The following is a 19,880-nucleotide window of genomic DNA, read 5'->3' as shown; positions in this document are numbered from 1 at the left end:
CCACAAAGTGACATTCTGTGTTAGGGTTCTACTGCTATGAAGAGACATCATGATCACGACAACTCTTTTTTTAAAAAAAAGACTTATTTATTTATATGAATATACTGTAGCTGTCTTCAGACACACCAGAAGAGGGCATCAGATCCCATTACAGATGGTTGTGAGCCACCATGTGGTTGCTGGGAATTGAACTCAGGACCTCTGGAAGAGCAGTCGGTGCTCTTAACTGCTGAGCCATCTCTCCACATAAACTTTTCAAATCAGGACTGGAGAGATGGCTCAGCAGTTAAGAGCACCACTGCTGGTTGGGGATTTAGCTCAGTGGTAGAGCTCTTGCCTAGCAAGCGCAAGGCCCTGGGTTCGGTCCCCAGCTCCGAAAAAAAGAAAAAAGAAAAAAAAAAAAAGCACCACTGCTCTTCCAGAGGACCTAGGTTCAATTGCCAGCACCCACAGAGCAGCACAAACCCGTATGTAACTCACACCTTCACCCAGCCATACATACAGGCAAAACACCAATGCATATGAAATAAATTTTTTTAAAAATATTTTTCAGGGATCCTGAAAGTATGTCGGCGTCGAAGGTGAAGCAGGACATGCCCCCACCAGGGGGCTACAGCCCCATCGATTACAAGCGGAACCTGCCCTGCTGGGGACTGTCGGGATACAGCATGTTTGCTTTGGGCATCGGGGCCTTGATCTTTGGCTACTGGAGAATAATGAGGTGGAACCAGGAGTGTAGGCACCTGCTGATCGAGGACTTGGAGGCCAGGATCGCCCTCATGCCACTCCTCCAGGCAGAGAAGACCGCAGGACCCTGCAGATTCTTCGGGAGAATCTGGAGGAGGAGGCCATCATCATGAAAGATGTGCCCAACTGGAAGGTGGGGGAGTCTATGTTCCATACCACACGATGGGTGCCACCCCTCATCGGCGAGCTTTATGGGTTACGCACCAAGGAGGAGATGGAGAACACGAACACCAACTTCGGCTTCACCGGGTACACTTAGGGCCTGAGCCGACGTGCATAATAAAGAATAGTCAAATAAACTGTTGGAAAAAAAATATTTTTCAAATGAAATAGAGGTGAAAGGAAGTCCTGGTCAATCCCTGACTAGTGTGCCTTGGTGGGCCTAGGGGCGGATCCCAACACCACCAGTAAGACTAACAAACAGAGGGTGGTTGGAGAGTGGAGACAGGAAAGAGATGTACACATTTCAATTAAAACTGAACTAAAGGACTGGAGAGATGGCTCAGCTGTTAAGAGCACTGACTGCTCTTCCAAAGGTCCTGAGTTCAAATCCCAGCAACCACATGGTGGCTCACAACCATCTGTAATGAGATCGGATGCCCTCTTCTGGTGTGTCTGAAGACTGCGACAGTGTGCTCATATACACAAAATAAATAAAAACTGAACTAAAATCTTTTTTTAAAAACTGAGAGAAAGTACATGCACACAGTCACCAATGTCTTGTACTCCGGCCCAGGGGATCTACAAAGACCACTAGCTGAAACGTGGGCTCACTGGTTAAGAGCACTTGTCGCTCTCACAGAGGACCTGAGCTCAGTTCCTAGCACCCACAGCATGGTTCACAACCATTCCTAACTCTAGTTTGGGAAAACTGGATGTCCTCTTCTGACCACCAGGCACTCACACACGGGTCACACATGCACATGCATACAAAACACTCATAACAAATAAAATAAGTAGATACTAAAGAATGAGAAAAGGCTAACAGTAACAACTGAACAGTCTCCACAGCTAATGGCTGCCCTAGTCATTCCAGGTGCTGCTGTGTCACTTTTGTGGCTCTTAAATCTTGCATCAGCAAAAGTGTAGCAGGTAGGGAGCCTCTGGCCGCTCTGGGGGTCTATGGACCTCTGAACAGGAACTCTGGCCCGCTAGCCAGGTGGGGCCTCCTTGCTTTTTTCCAGTCCCACCAGACTGATCATCCACAGGCCATAGACAAACCAGTTAAATGTCTCTGCAGAAGCACGTACGTGGGATGGGCATACTGGCGGCACTCAGCTGGTGTCTTCTGGCTTACATTCCACACCTACCACTTCCTCTCCAGTGTGATGACACAGGAGCTTTGGTCATCTGACAGTAGTGTAGGGGTCACCTCAGTGCTTCAAGAGATAAGGAGACGCTGTCTTAGAGAAAGTGTGTCTCTACACGTCCACCACCATATTCCAAGATATCCTACATCACAGATCTGAGAGTAAGTGAACATGGTTGTCTCAAGTTCTAGGAAGTTGTCTCTTTAAATTTCTGAGGGCGGGCTAAGCTGAATATACCATAGGTAAGAGTTCTGTCAGGATGGTATCTCTTGGGGATTGTATTCACACAGAGCAGGCAAGCATTCCTTCCCAACCTCTGAGCTGTGGTTTGTTGTTGTAAAAATATAAAAATAGGGGCTGGGGATTTAGCTCAGTGGTAGAGCGCTTGCCTAGGAAGCACAAGGCCCTGGGTTCGGTCCCCAGCTCCGAAAAAATGAACCACAAAAAAAATATATATATAAAAATAAATAAGGTATTGTTGTCTTTTACCCCACTAGGTCCACACCCCAGTGCCCCAAGATATCTGCTAGTTATCTTGGAGGAAACACATCCCAGCCGCACACTTTCCTACATTCAAACCCTCACATAAAAGAACACACAACACAATAATCTTTGACCCAATTGGTAAGATATAGTTGCCCACTTAAACATACAAAGCCCGGTACCATCCATTCCTTGAGAACATTAATAACAACCTGTAAATACACAGAGCAGAATCTTAACATCACCTGCCATGGCTTTTCCCCTCTCTCCGTCTCGTCTCTCCCTTTCTCTTCTCTTCCTTCAAACTTCCCCTCCCGCCCATCCTTCCTTCTCCTCCAATGACAGGCCTCCTTCTATCCTGTACCTGCCCCTCACCTGTACTTTACAAAGTCAATGCGGAAAAGGTTCTGGTGAAGTCACCTGATTCCTGATTATGTGACTAGGCGGCTGTCCTCGGGGCAGTGGAATTAGCATCAAAATACAGATAACTTCAGGGCAAAGCACAACAGTGGTTGATTTTGTGAATGGTCAAAATGTGGTTGGTTTTGTGTATGGCCAAAAGAGCTTGGGGTTTACAGCCAGTGACCTGAGAGCCAGTGACTGGCTCTGCCTTGGCTGTACTGTTGAGCATTTCCCTCTGGGAGCCTGGGACTTCTGCTACCCACAGCTTTGATCCTACAAAACATGCCATGCCTGCATCCATATGGGAAGAGAGCCCTGTCACTGCCTTACCAGCACACCTCTTAAATGGAGTGATGGGAGACGTCTCTTTCGGCAGCCTCAGCCCCCAGGTTCACATTCACTGAACTGAGAAGGCCTTCAAGGCAGGTGTGTGTGGTGTGTGTGTGTGTGTGTGTGTGTGTGTGTGTGTGTGTGTGTGTGTGTGCTTTCCAACTACTATTGGGACAGAGGCTTTTACCTACTGGGCCATTTTGCTGGTCCAAAAAACACACGAGTGCCGCCAATCTGAACTCTGGTCCTCATGCTTGCACAGCAAAAATTTTTTTTTTAAGATTTATTTATTTATTATACATAAGTACACTGTCGCTGTCTTCAGACACACCAGAAGAGGGCATCAGATCTCATTACAGATGGTTGTGAGCCACCATGTGGTCACTGGGAATTGAACTCTGGAAGAGCAGTCAGTGCTCTTAACCGCTGAGCCATCTCTCCAGCCCTCACAGCAAATGTTTTAATGTGTGCACGCACAGTCAATCTCCTGCCTGAGTAGAAAGAAGCCTCCAAGTCCAGAAGAAGGCAAATGTCTACCTCATAGTCATAAGCCATGACCAAAGGAAGTCCAGAACTTTCTCTTATTCTATACTGAAATAAAGGCAAAAGGAGGCACAGTAACAGGCAGACAGCAGACATCATCAGATGGGGTCTCACGGTGAGGCTGGGACTGACTAGGAAGTCGAGGCAATAAATGGAAGTTCCCAGTTGAGCTTTCTCTCTGAGGATGAGCTTCCCATCTCTTTATCACCGTAGGCATTTTATACGTGGTAAAGTCTGTTGGGAAGGATTTACCCACAAGTCGTTCTCAAGAACACATCCCTATGTGGGTTTGGAGTAAGGTTTTGTCTCATTTTCCTTTTTTGAGACAGGGTCTCACTATGGATCCTTGGCTGGCCTGAAACTCAGAGATCTGCTTACCTCAGCCTCCGGGGTACTGGGACTCAAAGTGTGCGCCACCATTGCCAACAAGGATATCGAGTTTTTGGGTTTTTTTTTTTAAGATTTTATTTATTTTATGTATGTGAGTACATTGTACCTGTCTTCAGACACCAGAAGAGGACATGGGATCTCTGTTACAGATGGTTGTGAGCCACCATGCGGTTGCTGGAATTTGAACTCAGGACCTCTGGAAGAGCAGTCAAGTGCTCTTAACTGCTGAGCCATCTCTCCAGCCCGAATATCGAGTTTTTTTTTTTTTTTTTTTTTTTTTTTTTGGTTCTTTTTTTCGGAGCTGGGGACCGAACCCAGGGCCTTGTGCTTCCTAGGTAAGCGCTCTACCACTGAGCTAAATCCCCAGCCCAGATATCGAGTTTTTAATACCCATACCTGCTTGTTGTTTTTTTCCTGCTATAGCACGTGAGGAGCAGTCGACCCAGCACCAAGGGCTTGGAGGAGACAAGTGTACACCTTCTTGCTCTTGAGACCTGCTTTCAACAAACAGAAGCAGCATATAACAATTACCAACATAATTCATATTGCAATATAAATGTGTGCGCATGTGCGTGTGTGCGTGTGCATGTGTGTGTGAGAGAGAGACAGAGGAGGAGAACATGAGCATGCATGGGCATGCGTGTGTGCTAGAGCACTATTTGATATCTAACAATGGAGGATTAGCTAGCGTGGTTGTCATGATGACGGAAGCAGAGTGAACAAGCTACAGAACAGAGGTGCCAGCTTGCCTATCTCCTAGACAGGAAGTTATTCTTTCCTGCCACTTCTCTGCCCCCCCCCTTTTTTTCCGAAGCTGGGGACCGAACCCAGGGCCTTGCACTTGCTAGGCAAGCACTCTACCACTGAGCTAAATCCCCAACCCCTCTGCCCCCTTTTTTTTAAACCTTGGAGAGAGAACCCTGTTGCACATGCCGGGAAAGTGCTTGCACCCTACCTAGTCTTAAACTCTCCTTAATAAATGTATTTAAAAAGGGATATTTTTAAGGTGGCATTGTTATTATTTCTAAATCATAGGGATGTCTTGAGTTGTATCTAGAAACAGAAGATGAAGTTTTTTTTTTTTTTTTTAAAGATTTATTTATTTACTTAATGTATATAAGCACACTGTAGCTGTCTTCAGACACACCCAACCCCATTACAGATGGTTGTGAGCCACCATGTGGTTGCTGGGAATTGAACTCAGGACCTTGAGAAGAGCAGTCGGTGCTCTTAACTGCTGAGCCATCTCTCCAGCCCAGAAGATGAAGTTTTAAGAAATGTCTGGAGACCTGGCTCAGACTGTTCTGCCAGAGGGTTGGACACCTAGCACACAGGTGGTGCACACAGATATGCATGCAGGCAAATCAACCATTCCCTTTAGATAAAAATAAATTAAGAACTCACAAAAGAGGGTTGGGGATTTAGCTCAGTGGTAGAGTGCTTGCCCAGCAAGCACAAGGCCCTGAGTTCGGTCCTCACCTCCGGAGGGGAAAAAAACAACTCACGAAAGCCTCTTTATAAAACAAGAAAGAAACTTCTGTGTGCTGCTAGATATGTAATTTTTTTTTTTTTTTGGTTCTTTTTTTCGGAGCTGGGGACCGAACCCAGGGCCTTGCGCTTCCTAGGCAAGCGCTCTACCACTGAGCTAAATGAGATATGTCATTTTTAAATTAAAAGTACCTTCCTCCTGTGGTAGGAACTGAACCTAGGGCCTTACGTTTGAAAGGCAAGCACTCTACCATTGTACTAAATCACAAACCCATTCTTCATCTTTGTTTCGTTTAAGACAAGGTCTCCTGTGGTTCAGGATGTCCTCAAGCTGACTCTGCGATCAAGGCTAACATTGAACTCCTGGTTCTCCTGCCTCCAGTTGCCAAGTGCTGCTGAGAGCGGATGCGTCCCACCATGCCTGCGTGCTGGGCTCGGGACTGTTGGGAACAAGCAAAAGAAACATTCGAAGTACTACCATTTCCTTTGCAGACGCCATGTAATCACAGGGAGAAATTCAAGATCTCAGGCCCTAGGGGAGCTGGGGACTTCTCAAGAGCTGAGCAGCTTCTGTTATAAGGACACAGTTGTCTGGATCCAGACTCCTCAGGACAACTTGTAAGGAGACAGTTGTCCCACTTCAGACACAAGGATAATTTCTCTGGCTTACTGGCAAGGTCAAACTAAGGTCATGTTCCCAGATCCAGGAACCTCCTCCTAACCTGATTGGTGGAAACTCCCCTGCCCTTCACCTTATATCAAAAATGATTGGACATTACTACAGCCCACCCTTCACTGTGTGGTCTCATCCTTTATGCTGTATGCTGTCCCTTCAGGGTCGTAATTCAGTTCCATATTACTTTTATAATTAGGAAAGGATAATAAAGGTTTCCAATAGTTTTGTAAACAACAATGTCGGTATTGTCCTCTTCCCCATTCCCGTATGGAAAACACATCTAGCAAACACTTGAAGGGGTCTCCGGCCTTTCCACGTTGTGAGGTGGTGTCGTCATCTACAGGCGTGTTGATCTTGTTCCTAGATATCCAGGGACACAAGGCTCTCTTTGCGCTCTGGGATCACAGAACCCAGTGAGTGATACAAGCTTAAGAGAGCCCAAGGTTGCCTGGCACCCCATGGTGTGAACTTCATTCTGTGTGACGACAGCGCTTTCTGAGCAGAGGGGAAAAAAACATTGGCAAAGGGCTTTGAGTGGCTGTGCCAAGACCCAGAGGCAGATGAGCATTGTCCATCCCCTCCCCACACCCCGTTGTTCAAGTCACCCCGTCCTCACTGGGCATCCGTTGTCTACTGCTCCTGCAGTCTCTGCTCATCCTGCAGCCTGAACAGTCCTCCACAACAACCCCGCCATGCCCTCCACAGCTAAAAATCCTCCTCTGTTCTCTTCTGTGAGAGAGAGAGAGAGAGAGAGAGAGAGAGAGAGAGAGAGAGAGAGAGAGGCAGGCAGAGGGAGAGAAAGAGAATTCTTGGGTTTTTGTCTTTTGTTTTTGAGACAAACTGTTATGTAGCTGAGATTGGTCTTCAACTTGCTATGTAGCTAAGGATGGTCTTGAACTTCTAAACCTCCTGCTTCTACCTCCTAAGTGCTAGGACTCCTAGTAGATGCCAGCATGACAAGAGCCATGGAAGCTTGCACACAGGAAGTTCTGTTGGCTTTACCTTCAAAATCTTTCCAGACTCTGCCTTTCGACATTTGTGGAGTGCCCAATGCAGGGCACACCACTGTTGTTCCCTGGGTTTCTGGAGGACATTTGTAGCTATTACTCTGTTTCAACCTCCCACCCCACCACCCTCAGTCAGCCCTCTTTTCTAAAAGCGCAGCACATCCTGGCCCTCTCTAGTGTCCCTGACGAGGCCTCCTCCTCTCCCTCACCCCTTGCTGCCGGGCACACCTGTCTCTCGATGTTTCTCTCCCACACCAGGTTCACTCTACAGCAGCCTTAGGCGCTGTGCTGCCTCTGCCCTAAAGGCCTCTCCCCAGACTGTCACTTTCCTCTTTCAAACCCATCCTGCTCCTGCCATCTCTGAGCTCCCCCTATGCAACTCCTCTGGGATTCAGAGACAGCCTTTCTCTCTCTGGTTCTTTCTTTACCTGTCTGCCCCCAACCCCTCCATCCCCACCTGACCCCTCTACTCCAACACCACTTGACCCTCTCTTCCCCCAACTCTACCCCAACCACCCCTCTCCTCCCTTCCCTCACCCCTCCACCCCCCCTCTCCTTTCCCCACTTCACCCCTCACCTCACCTTTCCTTTTCCTGCCCCTCCCTCTTCCCCCTCACCCCTCCAATCCCTCCTCCCTTCCCCCACCCCACCCCTCCTCTCCACCACTCCCCCACCCTAGCCCTCCACTCTTACCCACACCCCAACCCTCCACCCCTCACCCCCACTCCCCGCAGGCGATGACTCGAATTTACCCAACTCTGTCACTCAAGCTCTTCCCCCTTCTGACAGTGATGGTGGACAGGGTGTGAGGGCTGTGGTTCTGGGTGTCAATCTCAAGTCTTTCCAGGCAGATCCTGTTGTTAGAAGCCCCCACAGAGCAAGTTCCAGGAAGGTGGGGGCTGAAACTGAGGCTGAACCTGGCCTAGGAACACCAGAAGAGTCAAAGTGCAGGGAGAGAAGACATCATTGTGGGTCTCCAGGTTTAACTGCTGTGTTTGCCTGCATGTCTGTCTGTCTGTCTGTCTGTCTGTGCACCACGTGTGCACATGGTGCCCAAAGAGGCCAAAAGAGGGCACTGGACTTCCTGAAACTGGAGTTACAGATGTTTGTGAGCCACTATGCGGGTGCTGGATTGAACCTGGATCCTCTGGCAGAGCCATCAGTCAGTGCTCTTAACCAGAGTCAGCTCTCCAGGCGTCTAGAATAATTCTTTAACAAAGAAGCCAGCTAGTGTAGCCCAATACACAGACTCCTGTAACAAACTGAAATTGTTAGTCATGCAACAATTGATGAGCGTGGGAGCCCTGGGCTCTGCCTGCTGCCCTCCTGTAAGGCTCTGAGTTGCCTGACTTCTTCCTTCAGCTCCACTTTCCCACTCACTAGGCACAAGTCATTTCATTCAGGCTCCTTCTCAGTCACCGTCAGGACACTCACTTATAAACCACATCTCCCCCTCAGATCTCTCCGTAGCCTTCATCTCGAGAGGCTGCTCTTGGTTGCTGTCTGGTCCCACTAGTGTAAGGACAGCAGGCCTTAGTTTTTGTTTTTTTGGGTTTTGTGTGTGTGTGTGTATGTGTGTGTGTATGCCCTCGTGCATTCGTGCATGTTTGGGCATGCATGTGAGCCACTACACACATGTGGAAGTTAGAAGACAACAGGTAGGAATCAGCTCTCTCTTTCTACCATGTAGATCCCAGGTATTGAACTCAGAAATGCAGGTTGGCAGCAAGAGTCATCACACGATGTACAGTTGCCAGCTTGACAGTGGGCTTTGTCTGTCATGCTCATTGCTGTGTCTCTGATGACTAGTGCAGTGGCTGGCACAGAGGAGGTCATACGTGTGTTTTTTAATTTTAATTTTTGAGATAGGGTGTCATGGAGCCCAGTGTAGTCTGGTACTTGCTGTATAGCCAAGCATGACTTGGCCTCCTGATGAACCTTGATTCTACCTCCTAAGTGCCTGGGTTATAGGAAAGTGCTACCTCTCCTGGTTCCCAAACTTTTGTTTGTTTTAACTGAGGAATAAAAACCTAAAAGTTATGTGTACTAGTGGGGTATCATGATTCTAAGCATTCTGCACAACTGGACCCTGCTTTTGTGAAGAGAAACACACACACACACACACACACACACACACACACACACACACACACACACACACACACTTAAATTTAAAACAAACTCCAGGGAAGAAGGCTATCTTTTACCTTGTGATTTTGATCCTAGTGGCTGGCCCCATTGCCGTGGGCCTGTAGAGAGGCAGAGTGTCACCACAGAAGAGTGTGGCAGAGCTGCAAGCTGGTGGCAGTCAGGAAGAAACCAGAGCAGCAGAAAGGAGTAGAGAGAAGACACGCCCTTCAGGACCTCGGTGGCTATGTCTTCTGACCTAGTCCCCCTTCTAGTTTATCACCCCCTCCAATACCCCAAGTTACGAATCCATTCCTGAATCAGTCTATTGATTAGATCAGAGCCCTCAAGGTCCAACAACCTCAAAACAACCAGATCCATCAACTGGGGCCCAAGTGCCCCACACATGAGCCTTTGGGGACATTGCATACCCAGACATGAGCCTACATGACTGTCATCAAATAGGACAAATTTTAATCATGAGGGGAAAGTCCAAAGGACAAGAGAGAAAGTAAACAATAGGCCTCCTGGACTAGACACTGTTTAACTTACCAGCTGACGCCAGACTTTCTTTTTCCCTCTGACACAGGCGGCTCCTTCAGGTGTACCATATGCTGAGAAGCTGCAAAGGCCTCTATGCTTGACTCTGTCCGAGTGCAAACTCCTAATCAGGAATAACGAGTCCCAATTTATTGAAGTGGCATGGAGGGGCAGGATGTTCTATCAGTTCCTCAAGGTCACAGCCTGATTACATTGAGTGTAAAAGCTAGGCCAAGATCAAAGGTCAGGTTAGGGTGGGAGATCGTGAAGCTCATTGGTAGGCTAGCCCTACATCCCCTAAAGACCAAGGCAAGAGGATGGAGGAGGACAAGCCTAGAAAAGAGGGAGGCCAGCAGAGTGGAGAGGGATGGAAAGAGCTACAGGACTAAATATGACACAGTATATATTCGAGAACTGTCATTGGAAATAAATTATGTATAATTAATGCCTTACGAAATCCCTGAAAAAAGGTCTTTTGTGTCCACATCTATTGTTTTATCACTGCACCATGATTTGCTTTTATAAATTCTTTTTTTTTCTTTTTCTTTTTTTCGGAGCTGGGGACCGAACCCAGGGCCTTGTGCTGGGCAATATAAATTCTAAAATATACTTTACTTCTCCTAAATTACATTGTATTTAGTGTGTGCATATGATGTATGTTTCTATGTGGGTGTGAGTGTATCTACATGGGTATGTATAATAAGCAGTGTATGTGTGCATGCATGTATGGGACCCTGTGGGAGTCAATTCTCTCCTTCTGATGCTTCTGAGTCCCTGGTATCAAACCCAGGTCCTCAGGCTTGGTGGCCAGCCGCTTTACCCTGAGCTTTCTTTTTTCCTCTTTTCTTTTCTTTTCTTTTTTTTTTTTTTTTTCCTTTTTCTTTTTTTCGGAGCTGGGGATCGAACCCAGGACCTTGCGCTTTCTAGGCAAGCGCTCTACCACTGAGCAAAATCCCCAACCCCTCTTTTATTTTCTTTTTTTTTTAAGAATATTTATTTATTTATTTATTTATTTATTTATTTAGTATACATCATACAGCTTTCTGCCTGCATGTATGCCTGCAGGCCAGAAGAGGGCACCAGACCTGAATATAGATGGTTGTGAGCCACCATGTGGTTGCTGGGAATTGAACTCAGGACCTCTGGAAGAGCAGACAGTGCTCTTAACCTCTGAGCCATCTCTCCAGCCCCCCCCCCTTTTATTTTCTATTTTCCTCTTTTTAAAAAGTGGAGGGAACGGAGAGATGGCTCAGAGACTTAGCTGTGTGTGCTCTTCAGAGGACCCAGGTTCCGATCCAGCAGCCGAATGGCATCTGTAACTCTACTTCCCCCTGCGAACATGTGGGCAAAACACCCACACACAAATTAAAGAGCAATCAGTGTTTCTTTAAAAGGTGAAAGCAGGGGGCTGGAGAGATGGCTCAGTGGTTAAGAGCACTGACTTCTCTTCCAGAGGTCCTGAGTTCAACTCCCAGCAACCACATGTGGCTCACAAACATCTATAATGAGATCTGCTGCCCTCTTCTAGAGTGTCTGAAGACGGCAATAGTGTACTCACATAGAAATTATTTCTTAAAAAAAAAAAATTATAAAAGTTGAATGTGGGGTGTAGTGGTGCACAACTTTGATCCCAGAACCCAGGAGGCAGAAGCAGATGGATTTCTGTGAGTCCAAGATTAGTTTGGACTACACAGTGAGACCATGTCTCAAAAAAAAAAAAAATCATGTCTTCAAGTCCTAAATGTTGTCAATATGTCCTTCTGTCCTTCTGAAGTATTCCAGACAGGCTTAATGAGTGGTCTCTGGGGCAGGCTGCTGGATTCTGATTCTGTTCCACTCTGATATGGAACTTGGAGTATCACCTGAACTTGATAGTCTTCCTTTTAAATAAATGCTTTCTTTTAAGCCAGGCAGTAGTGGCCCACCCCTTTAATCCCAGCAGTTAGGAGGCAGAGGCAGGCAGATCTCTGTGAGTTCAAGGCCAGCCTGGTCTACAGAGTGAGTTCCAGGACAGACAGGGCTGCACAGAGAAACCCTGTCTCTATGACACATGTGTTTGAGGAGGCCAGAGGAAGGTCTTAGATACCCTGGAGCTGGAGTGATAAGGATATGTGGGCCACCTGGTGGGAAATGACAAACATATGTGTGTCTTCTGGAAGAGCGGCAACCACTCTTTTAACAACTGAGCCATCTCTTCGGCCCCCACACCACATATTCTTATACAGTGGAAATAGAAGTTTAACTCACATTTGTATGAAAATTAAAATAACACATAAAATAATACATTAGGATATTGCAACTAAAGCTATAGTTCTTATTTTAAAAATTATAATCTGGGGCTGGTGAGTAAAAGCATTTACTGTGAAAAATCTTTGGTTTGGTTTTTGTTTTCTGAGAAAGGGTTTCTCTGTGTAGCCCTGGCTGTCCTGGAACTCAACACAGAGATCCTCCTGCCTTTGTCTCCCAAGTGCTGGAGCTAAAGGTGTGTACCTCCCCGCCCAACTGCTGGGAAAATCTTGACAACTTCAGTTAGAGTCCATGAATCCTTGTAAAGGTGAGAGAACCAAACTACACGGTCATCCCTGCACAGCCACACACATGATCAAAGACAACAGTGATAAGATTTATTCACTTTTATTTTATATGTGTGGGGTGTGTTGACTGTGTGTTGTGTGTTCTCAGACGCCCTGGAAACTGGGATTATGGATGTGAGCCACCATAGAAGTGCCAGGAACTGAACCCAGGTTCTCTGCAAGAACAGCAGGTGCTCTTGGCCACCAAGCCATCTCTCCAGCACCCATTTTAGGCTTTTTGAGACATGCTCTCACTGTGTAGCCCAAGCAAGCAGGGACATCATCATCTTCTTACCTCAGTTTTCCAAGTGCTGGGATCACACAGTGGAAAAATCTATTCATTTATTTGGTTTAGGGTTTCACGCTGTAGTCCAGGCTGGCCTGGAATTCACAGTGATCCTATCTCACAGTCTCCCAAATGGTGGTATTCCAGGCATGAAGCCACTACTCTGGGTTTAGCACTTATAATTTTAGTAGACATTGGCAAACCTCCCTGCCTGGATCTGAATTCTCATATATATTAACTTCAAGAAATATAAACATCTTAGCACAGAGTAGCCAAGTAAACTATTCTGTTGCACTAATAAGTTAACTTGCACAGGAGACAGCAACTCACCACTGGCAGTTAATGGCCAAAGCAGTACCCAAACCTGTGCAGAATTTTTAAGTCCATGTGAAATTTCACAACATCGATTCTGCAATTTGCTTACGTAATGATAGTACTTACTTTGCAATGTCCCTTTTCTTCCCCTAAACCTCCCCTTAAAGTTTTTCTTAGCCTAGATTGCTTTGTGTCCTGTCAAATGACCCCTAGGACTGTTCTGACTTTTACGGGGTTAGCCAAGTGCCAGAGCTTCCTTCTATAAGTAACTTATTCTTCGGTAAAGCGATTCCATGACTTTGGTAGAGGTGACTTCCCCCCAGCCAACTCAAAGACCAGGTTCACAGTGGAATGGGGGGAAGGGAACACGACACGCACAGGTAACGTGGCTCCCACCTGTAACACCAGCACTTAGGAATCTGAGACAGACAGATGGATGCGAGTTCGAGTTCATCCTGATCTATACAGAGAACTGCGTTCCAGGCCAGTTACAAGGGATTCACGTGACGACCTCGCGGGGACCGGTGGTGCAAGCAGACGGTTAATTTGTTATACACCTTTTTGAATAAAGGAAGCCCGCCTCTCGGTACGAGAATGATCATTGGATGGAGCGACTGTCAATCATGCTGTATATAAATACAGGCCGCTCGGCGCTCGGACAGGCAGCGTGGCTTGAGTCTTCCGATCGGTTTCTCTTGGTAGATCATCTCCAGGCCTAACCTTTACCCACCGTGGCAATTAGAATCGCCTGCAGGTACCAGGGCCTTCTGGTTCGCACGGCCTCCCGGGCGGGCGGTGCGATGGCGGAAGCGGCGGCAGGCGCCAGCGGAGAAGCCATGGCGGCACTAGTGGCCGCGGAAGGTTCCTTGGGCCCGGCGGGCTGGTCTGCTGGCCGGAGTTTCTCCAACTACCGGCCGTTCGAGCCCCAGACACTGGGCTTCAGCCCGAGCTGGCGGCTGACGAGCTTCTCCGGCATGAAAGGCTGAGGCTGCAAGGTCCCCCAGGAGACCCTGCTCAAACTCCTGGAGGGACTGACGCGGCCCGCGCTGCAGCCCCCGCTTACCTCGGGTCTGGTCGGGGGCCAGGAAGAGACGGTGCAGGAAGGGGGCCTGACCACCAGGCCCGGCCCGGGCTCAGCCTTCCCCTCGCTGAGCATTGGGATGGACTCCTGCGTCATCCCCCTGAGGCACGGAGGCCTGTCGCTGGTGCAGACCACCGACTTCTTTTACCCCTTGGTGGAAGATCCCTATATGATGGGGCGCATAGCTTGTGCCAATGTGCTCAGTGACCTCTATGCCATGGGCATTACCGAGTGTGACAACATGTTGATGTTACTCAGTGTGAGCCAGAGCATGAGTGAAAAGGAACGAGAGAAGGTAACGCCGCTCATGATCAAAGGCTTTCGTGACGCTGCGGAAGAGGGAGGAACTGCAGTGACTGGTGGACAGACAGTGGTCAACCCTTGGATTATCATCGGTGGGGTTGCCACTGTGGTGTGTCAGCAAAATGAATTCATAATGCCTGACAGCGCTGTGGTAGGAGATGTGCTGGTATTAACCAAGCCTTTAGGAACCCAGGTTGCTGCCAATGCCCACCAATGGCTGGATAATCCTGAGAAATGGAATAAAATCAAGATGGTGGTTTCCAGAGAGGAAGTAGAGCTAGCCTATCAGGAAGCTATGTTCAACATGGCTACTCTGAACAGGACTGCTGCTAGCTTGATGCACACTTTTAATGCTCACGCAGCCACGGATATCACAGGCTTTGGCATATTAGGACACTCCCAGAACCTCGCAAAACAGCAAAAAAATGAAGTGTCCTTTGTCATTCACAATCTGCCAATCATTGCCAAGATGGCTGCGATCAGCAAAGCCAGTGGGCGCTTTGGCCTCCTCCAAGGAACATCAGCTGAAACCTCTGGGGGATTACTGATCTGTCTGCCAAGAGAACAGGCGGCCCGCTTTTGTTCGGAAATCAAATCTTCCAAGTACGGAGAGGGTCACCAAGCTTGGATTGTTGGCATCGTGGAGAAGGGAAACCGGACAGCCCGGATCATTGACAAGCCTCGCGTTATTGAAGTTCTACCTCGGGGAGCCTCTGCTTCTGCTGCTGCTGCTCCTGACAATTCCAATGCAGCCTCTGAGCCTAGTTCTTGAAATGGAATAGCCCTTGTTGGGAACTCGGAGCCATTCTACACGCTCACAGACTGTTGGCCAGGGTTGATTTTAAGACCTTTCCAAAGGCTGCCGGCATAGTGCCTCTAGGTACTTTTGCTAGTTCCATCAAAAGCTGCCTGTGTACATCCAGACCCAGAAGTGCAGGGGATGTGTGCTCATCTGTTGAGAGAATGAGGAGTAAAAAAACCTTTTCCCAAAGCAAGATGAGGCTATTCCAGTTTTAGGGATTTTTTGCACTGAGTTGATTCATTTCTGCACAGGGAGTAAGATTATTAAGATTACATACAGAAAAAAGTAAACTGCAACATGAAAAAAATTATCTGGACCAACATATTGATAAGTCTAAATTGTTAGGAGAACTCTTACTGATTTATTGTCAAATTTGTCATTAATTTTTTTTCTGAGCAACTGCCTCTTTTCCTGTTCTGAGCAAGAGTTGAGCAACTTGTCCAGCCAGGAAAGGAAGGCCATAGCCACCTTACTTGGTCTCTGATAATGATGTTTCTCCCTCTAACTCCTAATAAGGACTGGGAGAGGCTGATCAAACCTCAGAGCCAGGTGTTGGCGGCCGTTAAGATACTAAATCTTACACTGAAAATTTCCAGAGATTTAATTAATAAAAAAAATTTCTTAACAGCTAACTAAATAAAAGGGACTTTGTTGGAAAACTCTTGTGGCTAATGCTTGGTTCTGTGGGTCACTTTATCTTGTTTCAGACAGGTTCTCGGGTCCTGGAGAATGGCCTTGAACCCTTGATGTTGCTTCTGCCTCCAATCTGCTGCCAGGACCAGCTGGAACTCTGACTTCTTATCCCTTGACATTGCACCCAGAGCCTGCAGAATAGAAAGTAGATGTTGCCCTTGCCCCTGAGCCAAGGGATTTGGGTTTGCACTGTCCCCCGAGATGACAAAAGAGGACTCGAATGGATATAAATTCTGGAGATTTTAGGGGGAAAAAAACTTAAAAGATGGCTTAGCAGCATAGAAGAGGCCATCTGAAGATGGGGACGATAACCAAAAGCTCTAGAAGGATTCAGTGAGGTGAAGGCAAGGAGTTGGCATGAGAAGAGACGGTGGCTAAAAGCTTGTAATACAGGGCAATTATGCCCTTACACTTGCAACCCCCCCCCAACACACACACACACACACACACACACACACTTACTTTGAGGTAGGTGACTGCCTTTTACCTCCAGGAGGAAAAGACAAACTCCAGGCACAGCAGTAGACAAGGAAGCCTGATTGAAAGCTCCTCTTAACCATTAAAAATCAGCCAGGGGCTGGGGATGTGGCTCAGTTGGTAGAGGGCTCGCCTAGCATACCTGATGGCACAGGTTCAGTCCTTAGCACCAAATAAGGCCGGTGGTGCCACTGGCACTTGGGAGGTAGAAGCAAAGGCTCAGAAATTCAAGATCATCCTTGGTCCTTGGCTGGCTGGCCTGGGTTACCTCTATGTGAGACACTTTCTCAACAGCCCCCCTACAAAAGAAAGCTCTGACCTAGGATTTGCTGGAAAGTGCCTAGCGTGCATAAAAGCTTTGGTTCAGTGCCTAGTACTTTGGACGTTGGGGGTAGAGATGGTGATAGAGGAGAAAGAAAAGTTTTAAAAACGCTGGGCAGGGCTTGAGGTGTATGTAGTTCAGTACTGCAGTGGCGTAGCTTGGGCAAAGTCCTAGTTTAATCTCTACCACCAGAAAAAAAAAAAAAAAAAAAAAAAAACCCTAGCCAGGAAGCAGCCATCAGTAGCATGACACAGACGAGATACTCTAGAAAAAATGACCAGTAACCAGATGTTTAAATACAAGCACGGAGCTCTTTATTTTTCTTTTTTTTTTTTTCCCCCGGAGCTGAGGACAAAACCCAGGCCCTTACCCTTCCTAGGCAAGCGCTCTACCACTGAGCTAAATCCCCAACCCTCACAGAGCTCTTTATAAGGAAAACACCATCCTGAAGTCTCCCACTTGAGGTTTGATTCAGTGCATTCATGTTGCTTCCCTTCTGCAGACTAGATGGCAGGCAAACACCACTGAGCCACACTCCCTAGCTCCCTCATGTCTTTGGCATTGTTTCAGACAAGGTCTTACTATATAGTCCTGTCTGGCCTGTAACTTGCTAGGTAGACCAGGCTGACCCAGAGCTCAGAGATTTGCCAGCGTCTGCCTCCCATGTGCCATAGGTACTACCATACCCGGCTTATTTTCCAGTTTTTCTATTATTGTTATGTGTATGAATGTTTGGTCTGAGTATATGTGTGTATCACACGCACCTGGCACCTGCAGTGGGCCCCATACTCAGGCCAGAAGAGGGCTTTGGATCCCCTGGAAGTGGAGTTGCAAATGCTTGTCAGCTGTCACGTGGGTGCTAGGGAAGGAACCTGGGTCTCCTGCAAGAACCACTGAGCCATGCTCTGGCCCCTCATGCTGCTGCTGCTGTTTTTCTTCTTGTTTTATTTTTTTCCATTTATTTTATTCACTTTACATCCAGGTCACTCCCCCACCCACCCCTACCCCCAGTCTATTTTTTCCTATTTTGAGAGAGGTACACGAGTGTAGCTCAGTCTATCCTGAAACTCCTTGATGTAGAGCAGGCTGACCTTATGGAAATCCACCTGCTTCTGCTTTAATCAAAGTGTATGGATTAAAGGTGTGCACCACTATATCCAAGTAGGCCGATCAGTCTTTTCTTTGTTTTTTGTTTTTTTTTTTTCCACACAGGGTTTCTCTGTGTAACCCCTGGCTGTCCTGGAATTCGACCTGTACACCAGGCTGGCCTGAATCTCAGATTCGCTTTCCTCTGCCTCCCAAGTGCAGGGAATAAACTGCCTCCAGGCTCATTCTTATTTTTAAATTATATTTAAATATTTAAATGTCTGAGCAATCAAGGATCACCAGACATTTGAAGCAAGCTTCCAAGTTGGGAAAAAAACTCAAGGGAAAGAGACAATTCAGGGGTAATGTATGGGAAAGAGGAGGTATCTACAAAAGGGTGTTTATAAAAGACAAAATACCAGGATCTGGAAAGCTGAACCCGCAGTGCAGCAAGAGATGATAAATGGGAGAGGCTATCAGAAGACAAAGTTCCTAAAGTAGATGTGTAACAGACAAGGAAAACATGAAAATCAGGAAGTCCAGCAGCCCCGGGGAGCTCCAGTCACAACGCTGGTGGAAGAAAGAAACCTACCAGCCTGCTCTACAGAGTGATCCAGGATAGCCAGGGCTGTGAGAAAGACTCTCTGTGTGAAAAACCAAAGGAAGCAAGAAATGTATCAGACAATAATGCAAGTGTTCTCAAACTTAGAAAGCTGAACGCGGGCTGGAGACTGCTCAACAGCTAAGAGCACTGCTCTTCAGAGGACCCAGGTGCCGTCCTCAGCATCCACACGGTGGCTCCCAACCATCCGCAGCTCCAGTTCCAAGAGATCTGACGCTCTCTTCGAAATTGAGGGCACCAGGCATATGTATTGTGCATATACATACACAAAGGTAAAACACGCAGACATGTAAAAAGCTAAAAATAAAAAGGGGGTTTCTTGTTTTGGTTTTATTTTTCTTAAGTTGAAAGTAGCAGGGGTAAAGAGATGGCTCAGCGGTTAAGAGTGCTGTCTGCCCTTACAGAGGTCCTGAGTTCAATTCCCAGCATCCACATAGTGGCTCACAACTATTTGTAATGGGATCTGGTGCCTTCTTCTGGTGTGTCTGAAGACAGCTACGGTGCACTTATATAAATAAAAATTAGTTTAAAGAGAGAGAGAGAAACAGAGACAGAGAGACAGAGAGGTAAAAACAATTTTAAAAAGAAAGGAAGGAAATAAGGAGGAAAGAAAGAAAGAAAGAAAGAAAGAAAGAAAGAAAGAAAGAAAGAAAGGAAAAGACAGGAAGAAAGAAAGAAAGAAAGAAAGAAAGAAAGAAAGAAAGAAAGAAAGAAAGACAGACAGACAGGAAGAAAGAAAGAAAGAAAGAAAGAAAGAAAGAAAGAAAGAAAGAAAGGAAGAAAGAAAGAAAGAAGCTAAGCCTGGTGGTACATACCTGTAATTATAGCACTTGGGAGGTGGAGACAGGAAGATCAAGGGTCCAAAGTCACCTGTAGGCTTATATTTCTCATAGCCTACTTTAATAAGGGTTCAGCCTCCCTTCTAGCCCACCACCCTACAGCGGTAGTGGAAAAAAAGATTAGGTTACTGGGGAAGTGGACCTGTTTAGAAATACTTCTTCGGGACAGTTCCAATCTTCATTGTTCTCAGTCCAGCCCACTTGGCAGACATCACACACAAATCTGCAAGGGCAGTTCAGTCCAGTCGGACCAAGTCTGTGGAACCACAATAAGCCACAGGAATCTCACGGGAAAGTCTTTAATGAGCTTCTCTCTATGAAGTTACCACAAGGAAACCTCAGCAAAGCAATGGAAGGTGAACCAGTGCCTGTAGTCAGCAAGGTGGAGCAAGGCTAACCACTGCCCCAGCTGCCACCATCTATGGGTCATATTCACAT

General features: G+C 47.0%; 1 protein-coding gene and 1 pseudogene across 1 annotated transcript; both read left to right on the top strand.

The window, feature by feature from the left end:
- Positions 1–535: 535 nt before the first annotated feature.
- Positions 536–1,046, top strand: Ndufa13-ps4 (NADH:ubiquinone oxidoreductase subunit A13, pseudogene 4; annotated as a pseudogene).
- A 12,697-nt stretch (positions 1,047–13,743) lies between these two features.
- Sephs2 (selenophosphate synthetase 2) lies at positions 13,744–16,062 on the top strand. Its single transcript, NM_001079889.2, has one exon. It carries the CDS (start codon positions 14,018–14,020, stop codon positions 15,371–15,373), a length of 1,356 nt encoding a protein of 451 aa, NP_001073358.2. The 5' UTR covers positions 13,744–14,017; the 3' UTR covers positions 15,374–16,062.
- Positions 16,063–19,880: the final 3,818 nt, after the last annotated feature.

This window comes from Rattus norvegicus, chromosome 1, assembly GCF_036323735.1.
Source record: "Rattus norvegicus strain BN/NHsdMcwi chromosome 1, GRCr8, whole genome shotgun sequence".
Taxonomy (NCBI): Eukaryota; Metazoa; Chordata; class Mammalia; order Rodentia; family Muridae; genus Rattus; species Rattus norvegicus.
The sequence above is the reverse complement of the archived record's forward strand: the minus strand, read 5'-3'. Positions and strand labels throughout refer to the sequence as shown.